Source organism: Choloepus didactylus, chromosome 18 (genome assembly GCF_015220235.1).
Source record: "Choloepus didactylus isolate mChoDid1 chromosome 18, mChoDid1.pri, whole genome shotgun sequence".
Taxonomy (NCBI): Eukaryota; Metazoa; Chordata; class Mammalia; order Pilosa; family Megalonychidae; genus Choloepus; species Choloepus didactylus.
In genome coordinates this window covers 62,465,570-62,486,564 of record NC_051324.1, presented here as the reverse complement: position 1 = coordinate 62,486,564, position 20,995 = coordinate 62,465,570, and the positions used below count along the sequence as shown (strand labels likewise).

Below are 20,995 nucleotides of genomic sequence, written 5' to 3'. Positions count from 1 at the left end.
CCGAGAACGCCTGCCAAAAGCAGCAAACAGAGAAGACCCCTGCCGCCCAGCTTTCCGTCCCTCTCCTGTCATCTCTGCCTCCTGCCCACGCCCCCCACCTCCTCGGCTGCTCCACCTCCGTCTTCCTCATTCCCCTCTCTTTTGCCCTTTACCGGGGGGCAGGCAGGTACCACCTGCGAAGGCTGCCACTCCCCCCACCAGATGAGGCAGGCCTGGCCCCTGCAACCGCTAAACTGGAGAAACGAGCCCCTCTGTAAGGAACTGTGTTCTCACCCAGGCCGGCTCGATGCAGCCCCTGATCAAAGCTCTGCCTTATGGAGAAAGTTGATTTGCACACCCCGGGACAAAATCATCTAATTTACAAGCTTGGATGAGAGAATGTCTCTTCATAAAAACACACACACACTGCCGTCAAAGAAAAACAACACATCACCAATACTGTTGTATTGTGGGGAGGTGTTTTTACGGGGGTGAGGGGTGTGTCTGGAGACTGGAGATCCTCAGGAAAGCAACCTTCATATGTTAATTTTAAGACAAGGTAAGTCTGTCCTTGTCTGTGCAAGGAGCTTTCAGAGAGGCGTTCCTCTGGCGACAATCCACACACTAATGCAACACGGAATTAGCAATTTGATGTGTTAATTTTCTAAATGCAACCTAACTGGACGGACCAACTGAATTCTCCGAAGCTGGCAGAAAGGGTTTTAAACAGATGCCTGCTTGCAGCCGTGTGGTGTCTTCCTTGCAACCTGGCTCTCAGGGTGTGTACACAAGAAGCCCGGCTCCTGAAAGGGGAGTGCAGGGGGTGAGGCTCCCAAGACCAGAGGTACGCATGCTACCTGCTCTCAAGGACATGAAGTAAAAAGGGAAGTCCCAGCAAAGCCCTTTGCCAGCAAGCCTGCCCTCCTCTCCATCACAGGACGGAGCTGCACATGGTCACTCGCTTTACCTCAATAGTGGGTACTATGCCAAGTTCTGAGGCTGGAAATGGACAAGACGGAGCAGCTGCCCTCCCAGGCTCTGGAGATCAGCAGGAAAAATGGCCAGGTCAAGAGAAGAGTGAATGACTGAAGTGACAGAGCTGTGCAGCAAGCACAAGCAGCAGCAGGGTCTCCCAGGACGTGCTTTTCCTTCCCAAGGAGGCTGGAATTCCTTCAGGCTCATCATTCAATCATTTGTTCAATTAGTAAGTGTTTACTGAGCATCTATTATGTGCCAGGCACTGTTCTAGATTCTGTGGATTCAGAAATTAACAGAAGAGACAGAAAGCCCTGCCCTCATGGGGCTTCGTCCTAGCAAGTGCTGTATGAGTGGACAGAAGCATGGATCATTTCCCCACATTTCTTGGTTTCTTTCTTATAGAGAATTTTCTTTTTTGAATTAAGAAAATGTAAAGGTTCAAATGGGTCATCTAGAACATGAGGACTGCAACAGTCTGCTCAATCTTGCACCCAACCGCCGCCCACTGACCCCTCTTGCCCAGCTCTTCCTGCCCCTCCTGCTCCTCACAGCTTCCCGATTCCACCCCCCACACCCCGTCTCCCACCCTTTTCCTTCAGGACTCGACATGGCTGAACACAGCTGCCTCCACAGCTTAGCACTCACCGGGAAATGAGGTAGAGACACTTGGCCATTGGCCTTCACGCTGCGATGCATTTCTCTCTGGAGCTGTTTCTTACTCCCCATGCGGTAAGGAGGGATTCCATCCCTGAGGGAAAGGAAGACAGGACCCACAGGCTCACCAGGATGCTCTCAGCACAGGGCTGACTCACACACGCCATCCTGTGGTGCCACCAATGGACAGGGCCCCCCGCTTCCCCGGGAGTGGGCCGCGCATCAGCAGGTGCCAGCACTGTGCCCATGGGGAGCGGTCAGTCTGGGGCCAGGCTACCCACCAATCACCTTGGAGACTGGGCTCCCTCTTGGATGCAGGAGCAGCGACTCAGAAGGAGCTTGGGAAGCTCATCTCTGGGTTACCTCTTAGAACTACGTTACCACCCAACCAGCCCAGACGGAGTAAAGAGGCTCCCGTATCTCACAGGTTCTCCGAACGGTCCTCCCAACAGTCTGCTACCACCACCAATATCCCAAATCAGGGAACCAGGGACTTCCCAAGAGAACAAGGGCAAAAGGTTGTAGGGCTTAACCCACAGAGGGCTAAACCAGGCATTGGTGAAGGCATGTCTAATTCTCCAATAGGCAGCCTGAATCCTTTCCAAATTGCATCCTTTTATAAGTTGCCACAAGGCTCTCCCCGGCTCCTTTCTTCTCTCAGCTCCACACCCCACCACCCCCAACCAGTGGCTTCTCAGGCACATGACCAAATGGGCACCCAGAGAGGCGCCCCGCCACGTGCAGTCCTGTCATTCATTCATTCAAGTATTTCTCTCGAGCACTGAGTATGTGCCAGGCTCTGTTCTAGGCTCTGGGTGAGTGAGCAGCGAATAAAGGGGGGAAGGAGCAAACAGGTGCCCGTACGCAGCTTATACTGGGGACACAGGCACGAAGATACCCAGAGTGTTAGGAGGAGGCAACTGCAGAGATGAAACACACCGCAGAAACAGGGGAGACAGGATGGCCAGGGGCAGGGGCTGCAATTTTAAACAGGGTGCTCCTAGGGCTCCCAGTGAGGTGACAGGTGAGCAAAGACCTCAGGGAAGTGTGGAACCCTGTGCCCTTCATCACTCTTTAAAAAAAAAAAAAAATTAGCAAGGAAAGGAAAAGAGGCTGGAAAAAAAAATAAAGCCTTCACTTCATCTAGTCTTCACTAAAACATGACCTGGAGTTGCCATGATTTTTTTTTTTTTTTTTAAGAATTTCATTCTTGAAAGCAGTTGAGTGCTCACGGTGTAACTATTCTCCCATCAATGTCCCTTCCAGAGGTCACTCGTTTACTAAAACCGCAGGGTTGGAAGAATCATCATGGTCATACCATTTCCATAATGAATTATACTCTGAGGCCACAAATACTGAAATTAAGTGTTTGGATAGTTCCCCTTCCTTGGTTTTTTGTTCACCATTGGGTAGGATATGTCTGGAAACAGAGGAAGGAGTAAGCAGCTCTGGCTCATCAGTGGGTGAAAAGCAGCAGGGAGCAGCCCAGGGTACTCCATGATGCTCCGGAGTTCTGAGCGATGCACTTTCCAGAAGCCTGCAGACCTGGGCCCAGGGCCGTGGCGGCGACAAGGAGATCACGGAGGATCGCAAGCCCCTCTGCAGGGGCCAAACCTTGACTAGGAAGCATCTGAAGGCCAATCACACAGAGGGGAGCAGGGGAGAGGACAGGTCAAATCTACAGCCAAGAACTTAGAGACCAAGTGTTGGCCCCAAAGTCCGAGCGGGAAGCGGAAGGGTTAGCCGGCTGTCCAGTGCACGGAGGAGTTATTCTCCCAGTCACTGAGAACCGGCACGTGCCCTGGTTCTTGAAGGCACGGCAGGAGAGAAGGTTCTAGGGTCCTAGGAACCAGCTGAGCCATGTCAAGTTTATTTATCAAAACTCAGTGTTTCCATCTGGAGACAGTCATCAGTCATGGCAGAAGACGGCTCCACGGGGCTCTCCCAGGCACGAGCAGCAACGGGTCCCAGCCTAGGTGAACGACCGCAAGGAGCTGCCAGCACCCATGCACCGGGTTCCTACGTGGGGGAGACCTGGCCTAGACACCGGACGTCTAATCCGACTTAATCCTTACAAGAACCCTAGTCAGCCACGTTTCACAGATGACCGGAGATGCTCCATCGCTTGCTGGACGTCACAGTCAGTGGAGGGTGGCTCCAGGATGCAAATCCACGCTCCCACTGGACTACAGAAGTCGTGCCCTGAAATCAACACCCTGCACTCACAATCCTTCCGTACTCTCTGGCACTCACTGGCTTTACGGCGTGCCCCGGGATTCCCGAGGTGCGATACATGTCCCCCCTTCTCTCACCTAGAATCCTTGGGGGTGAGGCGGGGTGGCTCACCAACTGGGTCTCCTGCTGGTCTAACCCAGTCCCCTATCCTGGCTGGCTCCCCTTCTGGGGCTTCACAAGAGGATGGACGGCCCTTCTCCCAGGCCTGTCCTTGACAGTCTCGGGGGAGCAGAAGTCAAACACCCCACGCACCCCCACTGTGAAACAAGCAGAGCTTCAAGAGTCCCAGGAAGAGTCCCCCATCCATCCCCTCCAAGACTCCATCCTGCGGTTTCCACCCCATTCCCCCTTTCTTTCCTCCCAGATAGAAACCAACGGTGAAGGCTTTTATTCCACTTCTTTCTCCAAGTAAGGCAGAAGAAAGAAAAGAGAATGGGGCTGGGGGAGGAGGCAGCAGGTCACTGCCAGATTAAAGGCAAGAGAAAGGAATGATTTTATAAACACCCCTCCCCCTCCACCACACCCACAACCACACCTGGGGCAGGTAAAGGACCAAACTGCAGGAAACTTGTGACCGGAGCAGAGAAAGGAGACTTCAACTTACTGAGGCTCAAAAAGGCTTTGCAAGATGTCTTCAAAGAAATGTGGCTCTAATTCCCCCCCAAGCCAGGAATCTTCTTCCAGAACAGCCCCTCATTCCAGAGGGGGCCTCTCTCCTTTTATTTGCGCTCTAACAGTCTGTGATCAGTTTCTTGGCTGCTCAGAACTGTGGGCTGAAGCACGCCACAGCTCCGGTCCCGCACAGTCTCCTTTAATTATAAACATTTCAGCTAACGAGCCCGCTGCCGGCCCAGCTGTTTTGGGGAGCACTAGTTTTGAAGTGCGGACTCCAGTTAGCTGCCATTTAAGCCGAGCCAATTAGCTTAGCCTTTTGACTCCGCCGCGCCCACCCTGACCTGACCATGGCTTTGAAATCGGGGCCGTGCGCACGCGCAAGGCGGCTGTCGCCGTTTGGCAGCCACTCTGAGGGTGCCACTGATCGCGCCAACATCACAAGCCTGGTTTGTACGATAAGGTGATATTTGAAGTTCAACTTGGATGCATCCCCTGGTGTCCAAAGTAAATCCATAAATAAGATATAAGGAAATAAAGTTAAATAAGTAAAATGACCTATGTCACTATCCCCCGTGTGAAACGCGAGGCATTAATCTTATGCCGATTTGGGGACATTCTCCAAGCTGATCCTGCTTGGAAGAGCCACGCTGCACAAAGAGGAGAGATGGGGAGACGCGTCCACGGGGTCGACCTGATTTCGCAACTCCTGCCCCCCTTACACTGGCGGAGATACCCTTGGGGGGCAAAGAGCCTGCTGCTGCTGTTCTCTCTGGTCCCCTCGCTTTATCCCCCACAAGCCTGATGCCCTGGCCCGCTCCTGCAGTCCTTCAGCCCCCAATGCTCCAAGGACTGAGGTTTAGGGACTTGCTGGGAGTCTGGCAGTTAACTTAAAAAAAAAAGAAAAGAAAATTAAGAAGCCATTTCTTTCAAGAATGTAGGTTTTGGAGTAACAGGCTCGTAAAACCGCCTTCTCAGAGGCCTGCGAGGTGGAGACCCCAATCCCCAACCATGTTAACAGGGCTTTCTGCTTAATGGGAAAACAGAAGTCAGCAGTGGGCTTGGGGAGAAGGAAATGATTTCCAAGGCCCTGCCTGCTCTGCACATCCAGGCGAGACTTAATTGGTTCTGTCGCGAATGAGACGATGGCTTCCCTGGGCTTGTGTCTAATGAACTCAAGCCTTCTGGAGTCTATTGAAGGCCGCCTGGGACCCCCTTCTCCAGCCCGCACCCCCTTCCCAGGGCTCCCCGGCCCCTCCCAGCCTGCACCGGCCATTGTGAGGCCATTGTGGCAGCAGGAGAAACAGCCAGGGCTCTTTTCATGCTTTATGGGGCACTCCCATTCACTTGTTCAAGGAAATTTCAAAGGGGCCTGCTACCCTCTTATCCCCTCTAAGCTTCCCCGGATGAACAATGGGCTGAAAGCGATTCAGTTCAGCTTTTCATCCCCCACACACTTGCTTTCCCGCTCGGTGCTCTCGTCTGGGCAGGGCCCACAGCTGGCTGTGCTCTGCAGAGGGTCTAACCCAGCCCTGGGAATCCCAGGCGATGTGTCCAACACTGGGCAGGTCACCCACACCCAGGCCAGCCAGCCAGAAAGTGCCTCGTGCAACTCTGGCTTTCAGTTCATGCCAAGTCTCCTCGATGAGCGAGGGGGGAGGCCCTGCAGGCTCCCCACACCAGCGCCCACTGGCAGCCTGGGACCCACAGGGAAGTATCAGCACAAACGCATGGCCCATCCAATGGGCCCTCGTTCTGGAGATGCTGGTCCTCCGCGAGGTGACCACTCCCAGCAGAGGATGACTGTGCTCGGGTGAGAAAGATGTACCCTGCCCCACGAAGGCACAGCACCCCCAATGCCATAAGGAAGGCCAGCTGTGGCGGAGGGTCAGAACAAACCATAGCAGTCAGCCAGGTCTCTGAGCTGCACTGGAACTTTCCCACAACATCGTGGTCTCGTTCCACACCAGTCCAAAGCAGCTGCACCACCGGGCGGTTTACAGCACCCTGGGGTTCTGCCACCTCAGGACCCAAGTGTGTCTTTCTGTCCCAAAGACAAGGCTGCTGGGGGAGGGATCTGTCTGCACCATAGTGGAATTTACTGGCCCACACTCTAATTCCTTCTGCTATATCAGGCAACTTGCAAAGGTGACTTGTTTACGGTTAAGTGGCTCCCCAATGCTCTAAGTCCACAAAGGGCTTCAGCTAAAGGGGTCAGGGGAGCTTTATACTCACCACTAAATAAAATTAAGAAGTATTTCTTCTGAATGGGAGGAACATGGGGGAGAACTTGGAACTTGCTCCCTCCTACTCTTCCCTTAACCCATTAGAGCAAGAAAGCAGTCTGATCACTGATATATAAAATGTAAAAAAAAAAACAACGCAGCTCCAAGGCCCTTTTACCAACTGGTCCTATTAACAGACCCAGGTTGAAATTTCCATGCTTATGAGGCACGGCAGGCAAAGGGCGGGGCCCACATCTGGCCAGAACTAGAACGCAGAGGACTTGGATTTGGGATCTGTCTCTGGCATGAACAGGGATGGGATCACTGGGTCTTACTTCTCATCTGTAAAGATCACGACAACTGCCTACTTTTCTAATTAGGTCCATGTGAGCATCAAACAAAAACATGCACGGGGACTACACCCAAGTTCTCTCATGGTGAACCCACGATGGGTCCTGAAATGCAGCCAAGGGCCAGGAAGAGAGCCAAAAACAGTCTCTAGGAAAACTGAACAGAAGGACTGAGAGTCTTAAGTAAACCATGTCTTACTTAGGAGAGTCACTCAATGCCCTCATTCAAATTCAACTTACTCTTATTTTACAGGTAACGGTAAGACTTCCACGTTATCTGCCAATAAAACCCGAAAAGGCCATGCTGCTAGAAGAAAACAGTAGACAGAATGAGAGAAGAAAAGAAAAACTATTGGGAAAAAAAAGGGACAGGGAACACTAATAGTTATAGGGGCAGTGAGTCCTCCATAGCCTTATAGTCTATGAGGTGATTCTACAACACAATATGAAAACAGATCTTGGCATTATTTGGATCTCAAGGGAAAATATGCCTTGTCCAATGCTGTTCCACAGAGCAAAACATATTATTTTAAGAAATAAGTTCAAAGGATAACTTTTTTCAAGTATGGATATTTCAATAGAGCTCAGTGTGGAAAACTCACTTCTGTGGAACCCCCCTTTCTCTGTCCGAGATGAAAGATGTCTACTCTTACTTCGTTTTTGCTGATGCCAAAATGTTATTCCTTTATTAAAACTGAACCTTCCACCCGAAGGCTCACTCTCCCCTAACAGGGGACTTGATAGGAGACAATAGAGGTCACCAGGAAAAGTGATGGTAAAGTTCCAAACTAACCTCATCGAATGTCCTTCCTACTGGTTCTACGCCCCAGGCCAATGGCCAATAGAAACCAGACAGTTTCAAACAAACTAGAAGAATAGATGGTCCAGTTTTAGGAAAATAAAGGGAATAAATGCTAAATAAGAACCCCAGCCCCATGTGTTTGCCTTTCAAAATTGTTCCCTTGGGAGGCAAAATACCTTCTCCAAGAAGACTAACAATTCCCCAAAACATTTGTGGAAAAAGCCTTCAAAGAGCATTTCTAGAGCAGTGGTTCTGAACTGGTGTGGCTGAAGCCCCCGGGGAGTTCTGTGGATGCCCGGGCCCCACCCCATGTCTCCTGAATCAAATCTCCAAGGATGCAGGAGGGAGGAGACGCAGCCCACCCGCACATGCCCCCGCGAGACCCCCAGAAAACCGATGCACCCCATCCACGAGGAGAGTGGCACACATGCCTTCAGGAGACCTGAAACTCAGAGCGTGGCCCCGTTCAATGGCCTGTGGACCTTTTCAGGCCACCACAGTGACTTAGTTTGCTTGAAAAAATGAAAGCCATCCTTCTGTAAAGTGTCCAAGGGCAAACACTACTTTGGAGAGGTGGGACAGTGAGTGAACAACAACCTGGAACCCTATGTTGGGTCCCCAATACCTGACATTGTAGGCACCCCACCAATGCTTAATGAATTGCACGACGTCCGTTTGAATGTGGGAACATCACACACAGTCACCCCTTTTGGGAGCTCTGGTGTTCTGACTCCCACTTTCAATGTGTTTTTCTCCAAAAACAATGAACATTTCAACACAAACCCTTCTAAAGCCACCCTGTCTCCCGACATGTTGGTTCTGCACAGATGGAAGGCCTGGCTTTCAAAGACCAGACAAGCAATTCTGTCCATAGGGAAGGCAAGTAAAGTGGCAACCTACGAGGGTTTTTTAAACAAGGAATATAGAGATATTCACCTTAACCTTCTACTTCAGTTTAGTTTCCTTCTGTTGAGGAAGGCTCTTAAGCCTAACACAATCCAGACTACCATCTCACCCCCTCCTTAGCCACCCGCACACCAGAGCACTCTCCCCTTCCACCCAAAAAATGTATATACACACAGCTGGGGTTTGCAAGGCCAGGAGAGAATGGCTGAGGATTCTGCTCAGCTGGCTTGGTGGGTGTGCCCGTGCGTGGCAGGGACCCCAGAGCACTTACACGCTGCTGTCCGTCATGGACATGGAATCATCAGTCAGTGCATCACTGGATATCTCGCTGTCATTGGCGCTGGTGGCAGGTGCAAAGACGTAGCCGGAGCCTACGTGGTATGGATTAACGGGATCACTCCTCTTGAAGGACCTACAGGACAAGTGAAAGAGCAGTGTGGTCATGGATCCTCATCAGAAACCCAGGCAACCAGGAGACCCCAGGACAGCCTGGGGCACCAACCCACACTCTGCTCAATGCCAACCTGCTACTGCTGTTCTTCTGGGCAGAGAGTAAGGGCCCCAAAGTAAAGCCTATTGAGCCACTGACTCGCCCATATGGAGGCTAGGGGACAAAAGCAGGCCTGTCCCTCTGTCCTCAAAGGTGGGCTTGCCAGGGGACAGAGTATCCCAGAGGCATCCTGGGGGACGTTATACTATTCTCAACACAGATTTACACAGAGGAGCAGGACTCTGTTCCAGGAGGGGAGGCTTAGGCTTGACAGAGGGGGAGAAGTCAGTGGAGATGAAATGTCTTTCCCCTTCCCACCCACCCCCATCTAAGCTGGCACTAGAGGAAAACAATATCGGGACTGTGAGACATCCTAAGCATCCAAACATCCCCCCCCCCAAACTCCCCACTGGGGGTCTGTTAGTACAGTTCAGAGCTACAAACAAACTAGAGGCCTGGTTTGGCATTCCCACCTCAGCCTGGGGCCCACAGTGAGTTGGATGTCCAGGCCCATGTTTGAAACTCCCATCGCAGTGAGCTCGAAACGACCCCCTCCCACAGGGCTTCCTCCCACTAGGCCTGGTGAAGGCAAACGGATTACACCAAGCAGCACACCAGCTCCAGAGGAAGGTCCTGGCTCCTCCTGAGTGTCGGCCCTTCATTGAGGCTGCCTCTAGCTACCCACTTTTGGCTCCTGACATCCTCCCAGAACACAGTGCCCATCTCCTGCTGGGCCACATTTCTCTCCTGTCTCCAGCCAGGGACTTAAGGGGAGAGGGGGATGTGACCTCTTTAAGAGGAAGGGGCCACTGCGGTCAGCGTGCTGCATGAGGAGGCCCCGTGTACAAAGACCCTGGCCTTCTCCACTGGGCCCACCAAGCCTGAGCCAACAGCAAAGACATCAGTTGGAGAAGAAGGACTTTATAAAGATGGCCCTGGGGTTGGCAAATGAAAGCCACCATGAAAGGTCACCCATCAGTACTCTACACACATCTGCTGAGGTCCTATTGACTCACTATGTGTCCAGCACTGGGCTCTGGGTGTTTCCAGCCAGTCTCTGGTCTTCCAGCGCCCACGGAGTGGGGTGGTGGTGAGACGACAGGAGGAAAGAATGCAGAGAGTGTCGCAGCCCACAAGGAGGACACGCCTTTATACACTCCTCTGTGTAACGCTCACAGCCACCGGGGGAGGAGGAGCACTGTGCCCATTTTACAGATGAGGCGCTTGATGGACCCAAAAGGATGGCAGGCTGCCATCCATCACCAGCATCTCTGCTGGAGCTGGTGAACGTGGGGTTGATTCATCTGGCTCTCACTCAAGCTCTCTGTCTGTCTCCTAATGCAAAGACTACCCTCATCATTTTAGACACGTGCTTCTAGAAAAAGAGGTAGGATGAGGTCCCAGTATAGGTACCCAGATCACGGGGATGGGACTGTTGGGGATGGCTCCTGGAAGAGGTGGAAGGAAGGTGTGCCTTGATGAATGAGCAGGACTTCAAGGAGACGACATCCCAGACTGGGGAAGGAGAAAGGGAAAGCCAGTGAAAAGCCTCCCCAGGCTGGGGGAAGAGGGGCTCTAACTAGGCAGGTTAGGAAGGCCTGGAGAAGACGAGGAAGCAGGGACAGAGTCTGCCTCAGCCCACAGTGGGGGGCAGAGGGGGCCTTGTAGGATCCAAGTGAGCCACTGGGGTCAGCCAGAGATGGGTGGGACCAGGTAGGGAGCCCAGGGGGGGCTGGAAAAGAAGGAAGAGACAGTTCCTGTCTTTGAGGAGCTTGCACTCTAGTCAGAATGACAAAACTTAATGTGCAAAGTTACATTCAGAGTCATAAACTGTTGGAGCCAGAGTGAACCTTAGAAATGATCTGAGCCAACACACTCAGTTTAGAAATGTTGACAAAAACCAAGAGCTACCATCGACTGAGAGACTTACTATGTGCTGGCAGCCTTCTACTTCCACCATGACGACTACATCAATGCCACGGGGCGCGGCCTCTGTTTTCTTCACTGCTGTACCCCACCCCCATCCCACCTGCACAGGGAAGAGTGCTGCATACCACAGGTGCTCGGGGCACAGCTGCCACTGGGTTATCTCCTTTAATCTTCACAACAACCCAAGCAAGTAACCGAGGCCTACTGGGATCAAGAGACTTGTTGGAGGCTGCCATGCTGGTGGCTCGGCTGGATGGAGCCCACACCTCAAACCCTAGAGGAGCTCAACCTTGATTCTGCTCCACTGCACAGGCTGAGAAGTGAAGACAGATCTTAGCAGTGTTACGTAGGTACAAAATTGACTGAAGATGCAAATCAGAAGCATCTCACTCAAATCCACGTGCACTAAACACCTTCGATCACAGGACCGTGAAGTGTCCCTTGGTCTTCTGGAACTGTTCTGGTATCTGTATCTATAGAGGGTGAGAAGACCTGGATTTTTTATGAAGATTAAATGAGAACTTTTCACAACTAGTTTAGGTAATAAACTCTATTATGGAAGGACCCCCCCCCCCCCAAAAAAAAAAGAGAAAGAAAAACAAAAAGGTAAAATGAGAATGGTAAGATATTCCATGATGGAGAACTGGTCCCCAAGTCTTCAATCTGGAATTCTCAGACACAAAAGATGGAGAAGAGCAGTGAGTGCAGAGGAAAGAGAACTGACTCTCCTGGAGAAGAGAAGGCTGCAGGATGGGTAAGATGGTCTCCCAGTTGATCAGGGGAACTTACAAGGAAGATTGTTCTTGGTTCAGCATCAATACTAAAGGCACAACACGAGGAAACAGTCTTTAAGTCAGAAAGAAGAAAGCACTTTTGAATGGTCTGCGTGGACTCATGCAGTAGATGGGGGAAAGTTTTGGAATCACCCAAGTCTTTAAAATAGCCCAAAGTTCCTAGTTGTCTGGGGTACTCGGACAGGGCCCCTGCCTCAACGCAGGGTGGACAAGATGACTTCTTCAGGGTCCCTTCCTATCCAAAAGAACCCAGTGAAAAGTAAATCTGTAAGTACTTGATAGGGACCAGAAATCAAGAGGCTGGGAGCTGGGTGACCACAGCTGAGCCACAACTTCACTGGACTTGGAGTACCCACCGGAAAATCAGCAGCTCAAGCATGACCCTCGGCATGAAGTTCTCACATGCTCTGAAGGACCCTACAAGGAGTCCCAGTAATAACCTGAAAAACCAACTGCCGATAAAAACAGAAAGCTCCTGTTCTGCCACATATCCTCCTAATTTCTTCCGTAGCATTTAACATGACTTCTAATAACATATCCTTTGGATGGTGACATGTTGCATGCCTATCTCGAGCTACTAGACTGTAAGCTCCATGAGGGCAAGGACCACATCTGTCTTCTTCACAGGTGCATCCCCTGTGCTAAAAGCAGTCTGTAGCAAGTGGCAGGAGCTCAGCTTTCTTAACGACCTTAAAAGACCTAGGACCATCGAGTGGGTTACTGAAAAGTGCTTTTTTTTTTTTTAATTTAAGAGACAAAGTACAAAATAAAAACAAAAAACAAAAAACAAAAAATTCCCTTAAATAGCATTCACTCTTTCCAGCCCTTCAGTCTTGCTATCTTTGTCATATTAACACATCAACAATGTCCCAAATTCAAGAGTTATGTTTCACCCTCTACAAGGAGAGAATGACTCAATAGAAATTCCTTCCTCCTCAACAGAAAAGACATCTAACGCAAACCTTGTGTGTGCTCACACAGCTTTGCGCTTATTTTTTTTACACATGGAACCAAAAATAAACTCGACTCCCTTCACTTCTAAAATAGAGGACTAGTGTGTGGCCAGCAATTAAAAATGGAATATACCGCTCTCAACTCAGTTGACTGCAATAGAGTATTGGGTTTTTCTACAATCACATAACAAGATGAGGCAGAGGAAGGAGGCAGGGTTGTGGGGAGACAGGGACTCAACTTCTAAGAACCCATAACTTTATCAAATGGCCGCATAATTTTAAGAAAACAGATTAAAGCTGTTTTCTTGTTATTACTTAAAAAGGGGGGGTGGGGGAGGAACTGGATCCTGCTGAAGAAATTGTACCCAGATGCCCTGATTATTTCTTCATTGCTGGTGTGCTCCCAGTTGCTGCAAGGATTTTTAATTCCTACAGAGAGCAGAGGCCTACAGTACGGATTTTGTATTGGGCATGCATCCACAGACCCAGTTTCTAACATCAATAGGCAGAGGGTTTTCAGCTGACAGGTAGCAGAGGCTCCAGGGACCTTAAGGGAAGGGAAATGTCTGCTGCTTTCTTCCCCTAGACTATTCTTATCTCTTATCTTGATGAGATGCCAGTGGCCCTGCTCCCTCCCCATGCAGCAGGGCAAAGCCTCCACACAGAAAGCACAATAGAACTGACCTTTGGGGGCCTCTTTCTGGGTGTCCCCATCCCCCTCAAAACAGTGCAACTTAAAAAGGATTTGCTTCTAAGGGCTTGTGTTTCGGGCTTTCCAAGGGCCCTCTGACAATTCACTCACAACCTCACTGCATAAAAGGAAGTACTCTTCAGCAAGCATTTTCTAAGGGAAGACCCAAGCAGCTTGCAACAAGGGATCTGGAACTCAAACGGCATTGGGGGACTGGGGCTTTTGAAAACAAGCAAATGTTACAAGTATATTTTAGCAAACTGCTCATCAGCGCTTCCATCCTCTAATTGCCGATGACTGATTCCAGCATCTTTCCTATGGCATCCTTTCCTCTGATAATGGAAGCCAAGCTTGATTCCGATGGCTTTGCACAAAAACGAATCTCATCAGCGAGAGTTCTCTTCAGCAGACAGGAAGCACTTGGGGCCAGCAGAGGGCCATGTGGTGGGCCCGACTTATTTTAAGCGAGGCAGATGAGACCCGCCTTGGGCAGGAGCACACAGGGCCGGTGTGGTCAGGGAGGGACATGGGGAGTGCCCACTGCATCCCATGCTGTATTCTCTTTCCCCAAATAAATGCTGGCTGAGCTCCTAATCCCACAAGCCCCTTAACACACACCTCCACACCTTGGCACCGTACGTGTGTCTACACACGCATGCACGTGTGCTGGAGTTTTCACAGTGCCTCCACCAGCAGGTCACGTCTGCCCCGGGTTATTTATAGAGACCATCAAAAAGCCCAGGCATCCCACTCAACCACGCTCCAACCAGAGTCATTCCCTCCAAGGATAATTCCTGCTCTTCCGTTCCAACTGTTTATATTAAATCTGACACCAAATCAGTAAGGACACAAACAAGTTGTTAAAAACGAGGCTCCGCTGAGTGCCCAAGATAAACACGCACTCAGAAGGCCAACCAAGCCCCTGCCTCAGGGGTTGGTGAAGGGAGGCCCTGCCCGGGCTCCTGGGTTCTGTTTCATTCATCCCACTAACTTACTCAACCCGTTAGTTCCCATATGTCAGGTACTCTGCACTATGAGGGAGTGGGGGAAGTGAGTTAGGATCCCTACATCCCAAGAACCAGCAGTCTGGCTCAAAAGGCAGGCTTGTGTAAGTCTGAAGAGTACAGAAAACTGAGGCGTGGGAAGGGGGGATACTCTAAAACCTTACAATGAAATATGAACTGAAACCAAAGGGTCATCCTTTGGAAGTGACATCCTAACCCGGATGACCCAACTATTATCATAACCAAGCATACTAATTATAATGTTTTACATAAGTTCAAAATGTTTCCATTTCCAAAGGGCTTTCATGTTTGTTATTTTCAACCTAATAAACAACCCTATGACACAGGCAGAGGGGATGTACCCACCCATTTTACAGATGGTACATGGAGCTCAGAAAGGCAGGAACCCAGGTTGTCAGTGGTGGACTGGGCTGGAAAACAGGCCTCTGACTCTCGGACACCTCCCAATACACTGTACATATACACTTCAATATCTGCATATTAAAATGAAATTAGATCATTTGAATACATCTTAACCTCTCTTTGTGCTCAGGGTTAAGACAGGGGCTTCACTTCATCCAGGTAAAATGCTTCATTTCAACCCCACGGTGGGAGAAAGCAGACACAATCCAGCATGGAAACTTAAGAGGCCAATGGAGAGGTGCCCATAGTTCACAATGAAGAAGGCGGCCTCCAGGACTTCAAAACCATCACTCGAGTAACCGCCAAGTTTAAACCTGGAAAACAGATGAGGCCTCTCAAGGGGGAGGGGTCCCCGCAGGGTCCCGCCTGGGGTGTTCTTTCTTACTGATGACACCCCAAACCACTCACTGTGCTATTTACAAAGGTGATGCGTGGGCTCTGACACCAGGAGCCACAGAAACCCCACCCACGGAAGGCCCCGGAGAAGCAGCCTGACCTGGCATAGAGCCGGAGGGCAGGTGAGGGCAGGTGAAGACAGGTGAGGGCAGGTGAGCATGCAGTAGACCCACATGTTCACAGAACAGAGCCGGGGGGGGGGGGGGTTGCTCTCACCTGCCCAGTGACTGCCCTGCCCCCGAGGCCTTGCCTTAGAGCAGACTCCATCTTCTTCCCAAACTAACTGAAACCACAGCATAAAGACACTGAAACAACCCCCTCACGTGAATTCCTTGCGAAAGCCAACCCTTGACCTCTGTCTCCACTAAGGTGTAGACCCGATGTCTGAGTGTGGGTGCACTGGCTCCCAAGGCTGCAAGAGTGCCCCCTGGTGGCCGGAGAGCAAACCTTTCCTCTCCCTGAGACCAGCTGACTGGGCTGCGGGATGTTCAAGATCAACATCTGGTGCCCGCTCCTCCTCCTGCACTGCAGGCCACACCCTACAGAGAGGGGGCAATCGCCATTGCATCCTAGGTCCCCAACATACAGGGAAAGGTCCACAAGGGTTTGCTAGATAGGACATTCAAACAGCAATGGGGTGCCCCACCACCACGCCCACCTCCCTTCCCCTTCCTGTAATAAGCAACAACCTAGAATTAAGAGGTCCTTTTCTTTTTGGATATTCAGTAGGGGAGATGGAGAGGGGAAACAGAAAACCTCATTCTACAGGAGGTCTGAAGTTGCCTACAAAGGTCAAGAATCTTAAGACTTGACCATTCCGTAAAGGACTGTCTTCGAAGCTTTATAAAAAGAGAAAGTACTTCAGGGTCCCAGCCCTCTGAGACCCAAGATCTCTTCTCCATCAGCACTAAGCAACAAAAACAATCAACCGGAGGTCTGACCCAGGACTTAACACCTGGATTATTAATATACCAGCAGAATAGAAAGCAAGGAGTCCTTCATTTGAGAAAGTCACAGGTCCTTCTCTAGTCAGAAGCTTTTCTTGCTGGGTAGATATCTAACTCTACAAAGAGAACCACAAACTCAGCTGTTAAGTCAAATTAGCACTTATCTTAATGCAAAAGTTCAAAAGATCCCACTTACCCCCTCATTCAGTGAGTGCACAAGCAATTTATTTCCTGGGCCTCATCACAACCCAGCTGCCTCTCTGGACACATGAATTCTACTCTACTGATTAGTGGGGAAATGACCCCTTCCAAAAACGGTGCTTAGTGGATCTGGTGACTCACAAGCATCAAAAGCTGCTGTCCTCTCTCTCTCTCAACCCCTTCTAAGACAGAGCCCAGGATAATAAGTAACCCACATTAATGAATACTGCTTGCCACTGTTTGAAGTGAGCACTGGAGAACTGCAGGTATTTAGCTGTGTGCATCACTTCTCCCCCACCTTTAAACAACGAAACGCAAGATCAAAGGGTTCACAGCCAGCAGTCCCAGCTCTCAAAAGACCTATGTCAGTCTCAGCAGCACATCAGGCCAGCCACCCTGCTTAACTCGAAACATCTGCAAAGTCCACTTTGTTCACCCCCCAGCGGCCCCTACCAAACTCTTACCTGTAAGCATTTTCAACAGTTTCCGTGGACCTCATACTGGCTGTAGCCCTCAGAGTTTTGCTGGACAGGCCAACCACAGTGGGTGACAGTTTGCATTTGAAGTCAGCACAAGTCCACTCCTCTTCCTCATTCAAGGTAGGGAGATAGCCACACACGACCTTTAGGCTCCCCAGTCCCCCGTTACTCATGTAAGCTGTGTTTTCTCCCCCACTCCTCACGTATTCGAGGTATATGTCAGAAGTCAAAAACGTCTGGTAGGCATTCTCCTCCATCACCGACTGGATCTCAGTCTGCGCCTGGTCAAACATGATGGAATCAATCTGCTGCTTCTTAATGCCATCTCTTATGTAGGTTTTGGTGGCAGGTTTCAGCTGCTTGGAGACGATGCTGTTGTTCTCGATGTACCTTTTATAGATCGCTTTGGCTACTCGTAAAGTTTTGGCATCCTTCAGGTTCATCTGCCTGAATCCACTGCAGGCAAACCAGAAGTCTAGGATATCCACGCATTTCCCCCTCTCCAGGAAAGTCCGGAAGAGGTAAGCCCCGTCCTGATCGCCCAACAAGGAATGCAAGGACTTGCTCCACCTGGTCAGAGGGGAGTCCGGGGATGCCCGCCCTTCAGGCTCTCCCAACCCTCCCTCGTTCCGCCTGGCGTTGGAGGAGACCGGCATGGGTTTGGTGACCTGGCCCTTGCCCACCCCGGGCTGGCAAGGTGGGGTCTCCCCTTCCTCCCCTGGAACCGGGGGCCGTGGGGCATCCTCGCGGAAGCTGCTGCTGGGGTCCGGGAGGCAGGTCACCAACACGGTGGTGCTCATGGTGGGGGAGGAGTTCTCACTGAGTTTAGCGGTTTTTTTTTTTTCCCTTCTTCCAGTTCCTCACAGCAATCAGCGTGGTCTCTTTCCCTCTCAAGTCAGCAGGAGCTCATCTGAGCCTCCTCTCTAGAAAGAAAAGGAAGGGGGGGAGGTGGAGAGAGAGAAAAGGGTATTGATCTAATCAAAACCAGATCTACCCAACATCAAAGCAAAAAAGTAAACAGGCTTTTCAACTCCCCAAATTCAAATCAAGCAACCCAGCTATCTGCGAGGTGCTCATCTAAAGTATAAGACGCTGCTTTTTCAAAGGCGAAATCTGAGCTCCCGGCACACTTTTCCGGGGGGAGTGGGGGAGTGGGGAAGGGACGGGAAGGAGGTGGGAGCGAAAGAAGATGGGGGGGTGTAGGGAGACAGGGGAGGTGAAAGACATAGCCTTGAAAAAACCAGCTTTGGCCCCGGCACAGGTAGGGCGACCCGGGCCGCGCCCCCTCCCCCCACGCCCCCCAATAGCATCAACTCCAAAGACACTCTCAGCCGCCGGCCTGCGTGCAGGTGAAACCAATTTCGGTAAATTTCCTAACTCCGCTCTCTGCACAGATAACTCGAGCTCCAAACGTGCCCTTCCTCGGCATCTGGTTCCCATTCCCCCAGCCACCCCCTTTCCTCTGCACTCCCCCTTCCCACTCCTTAAAAATTCAGAAGATCCTCTCCCGAAAGAAGCCCGCCCAACAGAAGGCGGAACGGGCTCCCGACTCCCAGATTCGACAGGCAAACGCCCCTCAACCCAGATATACATGTTCGCTGCGTCCCCCCTCCCGACTCCCGCCAGGAATCCGGTTCAGTTTAAGTGTCTCCATCTCGGTCTCCTCCATCCCCCCAAACCAAAAAACAACTCACACAGCCCAGACTTTGATCTTCAAACTTTCCGAGAGACTAGAGAAGCCTTGAGACCTACCGCCCCCGTCCCCCCTCAACCCACCTCCTGAAGCCGCGAACCCTACAAAACCGGATCAGAAGCTGTCTCACGCTACCGCTGTATGTGCCAAGATTCCCATATTCTACTGATCTCAAGCCTATCTTTTTTTTCCAAAAGAAAAAAAAAAAAGTCTTATCTAGCCAATAAACAAACCGCTCTCCTTAGCACGGGAAGGATCAAGCTAAACAGAGCAGGGTCGCGCGGGTGGAATGGGGCACGACCCCAGGCGAGGCGCCGGGGACCCCGAGCCCAGCAGCACCGCGGGCGGAGCGGCGGGGCAGCACCCGGTTACCCAAGCGCTGGGGAGATGGGGCGGCCGCGTTACCTGGAAGACGAAGGCGGCCTGAAGCCGGGCTCTCATCTCGACTGACACCCTCCGGACCGGCCCTCCCCACCCCCCAACCCAAATCAAGCCGAGCGCCTCGGGAGCCCCGCCGAGCGCGGGGCCGGAGCCCGGTCAGTACCCCGGCTCCACCGCTCGCAGAGGCGCCCGCAGAAAAAGCACGGAAAGCGGCGGCCAAGTCCAGAAATGGCGACGCGCGCGGAGACTCTGGCTCTCGGCAAAAGGAGCCGCGGCGGCGAGGCGGCCAGGGGCGCGGGACCCGGGCGGGCAGGAGGGACGCAGGGGACGCGAGCGCCCCAGGCTCGGGCCGGTCCTCCGTGCGGACTGAGCCTCGGCCGGCGCTCGGGGCCCCTTAGCGCGCGGACCCGCGGCTGGGAGGGGAGAGGGGAGGGAGGAGAGAGGCGGGAGGAGAGGATGGGGCGGGGGGGAAGAGCTGGGGAGGGAGGGGGCGGAGGGGAGGGCCTGGAGGGCGCCGCCACCCTTTCATCCCACCTTCCCCAATGCGCTCCCGCGCGCAGTCGCACGCCGACTCACAGCCCTCACGACGACAGCGCCGCGACCCCCGGGGCGGGGGATCTGCCCCCCTCTCCGCCCCCACAGCCACCCTAGCCCCGGCTCTGGGGAGGGGGGCTCCGGCGCGGCCAGGCCCAGCCCCCTGGAGCGCTCGGCGCCCGGCCCGCGGCTCCCCTCTGCGCCGGGCCGGAGCGCGCCCCGAAATAGCTCTCCGGGAAACTTCAAAGGGCCGCCCCGCCGACGCTGCCCGGGCACTCACCGTTGATCCACGCGCGCTCCGCGACCAAACCTCCAAGGCTCCCCCCGCAGGGCCCCGGGCCCCCCCGGGCCGGCCCCGGCGTCGGGGCACATGGGGAGTCGCGCGGCGGGAGTGGGAGGGCTGGGGGAGGCGGAGGAACAACAATCTCGGGATTAGAGCGAAAGCCAGCGGCGAGGGAGGGGCCGCGCGGCGCGCTCCACCACCCCTTTTCTGCAAAAGACCCGCCCCGGCCACCGCCCCCGCCGAGGCCGCCCCCGGCCCCTCCAGCCCCCGCCGGCCCGGCACTCCACACAGGTCCCGCTTCCAGCAGGCGCTCGGCGCACCAAATATCCTCCGGGCGCTTCCAACAAAAACTGCGCTGTGGATTTAACTGTGCACTTCAAAGGCGCGAGCCGAGCGCACGGTCCTGAAAGGGAGGTACGCGCAGGCCGCGCCCCCGCCGCCCCCGGGAACCTCCGCGCCCCTCCTCCGGGCTGCCCCGCCCGTGCCTCCACCCCCACCCCCCGACCCGGCCCGGCCTGGGCCCCGCCGTGCCCTCTCCGGCTCCTCCAGGCCCGCGCCGGGGCTCGGCGCGACCTCTCCCCAGTCCCCGGGGGGATTTCTTTGAAGCGGCCCTCCTAGGGCCAGGCCTCCGCCCCCACCTTTTACATCAGGGCTTCTGCGGGGGAGGCGGACGGCTCGCTCGCCCGGCGGCCCCCAGATCCCCGGCTTTTCGGGGTTATTTTTATTTCCAGACTCTCGGGTCGTTACTGAGTTGCCAGGACCTTATCAAAGCGCAGCCGGCTCCAGCCGACTCCCCCCGGGCCGGGCTTCGGGAGCCACTGATCCCGCCGCGCCAATCACCGCCACGCTCGGCCGGCCCGCGCCGCCCGCCTTAAAGGGACCGCGCCCCGGCCCGCCCCCGCCGCACGCTCTGCTCCCGCGTTAACCCTTCTCCGGCCCTCCTCCGCCCCCTGCCAGCCTCCCGCGGCCCCAGTGGCTTTCTCAGCCTGAGTTTCTAATTTTCTCTTTCAAGTTCTCCGGCCTCTTCGCTCTCGTCTTCTCCCTCTGCCTTCCCCC

At 53.1% G+C, this 20,995-nt stretch overlaps 1 protein-coding gene across 4 annotated transcripts in view; it reads right to left on the bottom strand.

Annotated features, from left to right (window-relative positions):
* AXIN2 (axin 2) overlaps positions 1-20,695 on the bottom strand; it is a 29,695-nt gene extending 9,000 nt beyond the window's left edge. For 2 of the 4 annotated variants that reach the window (XM_037809879.1, XM_037809882.1), the window contains exons 1-4: positions 19,937-20,126; positions 17,034-17,971; positions 9,013-9,153; positions 1,603-1,705 (exon numbers count right to left, since the gene is read on the bottom strand). In XM_037809879.1, coding sequence (XP_037665807.1) covers positions 1,603-1,705; positions 9,013-9,153; positions 17,034-17,848 — 1,059 coding nt within the window. In that variant the 5' untranslated portion in view covers positions 17,849-17,971; positions 19,937-20,126. Of the gene's footprint in view, positions 1-1,602; positions 1,706-9,012; positions 9,154-17,033; positions 17,972-19,146; positions 19,504-19,936; positions 20,127-20,577 lie in introns of those variants that run through there. The other 2 variants (XM_037809881.1, XM_037809880.1) reach the window with 2 other exon arrangements.
* Positions 20,696-20,995: the final 300 nt, after the last annotated feature.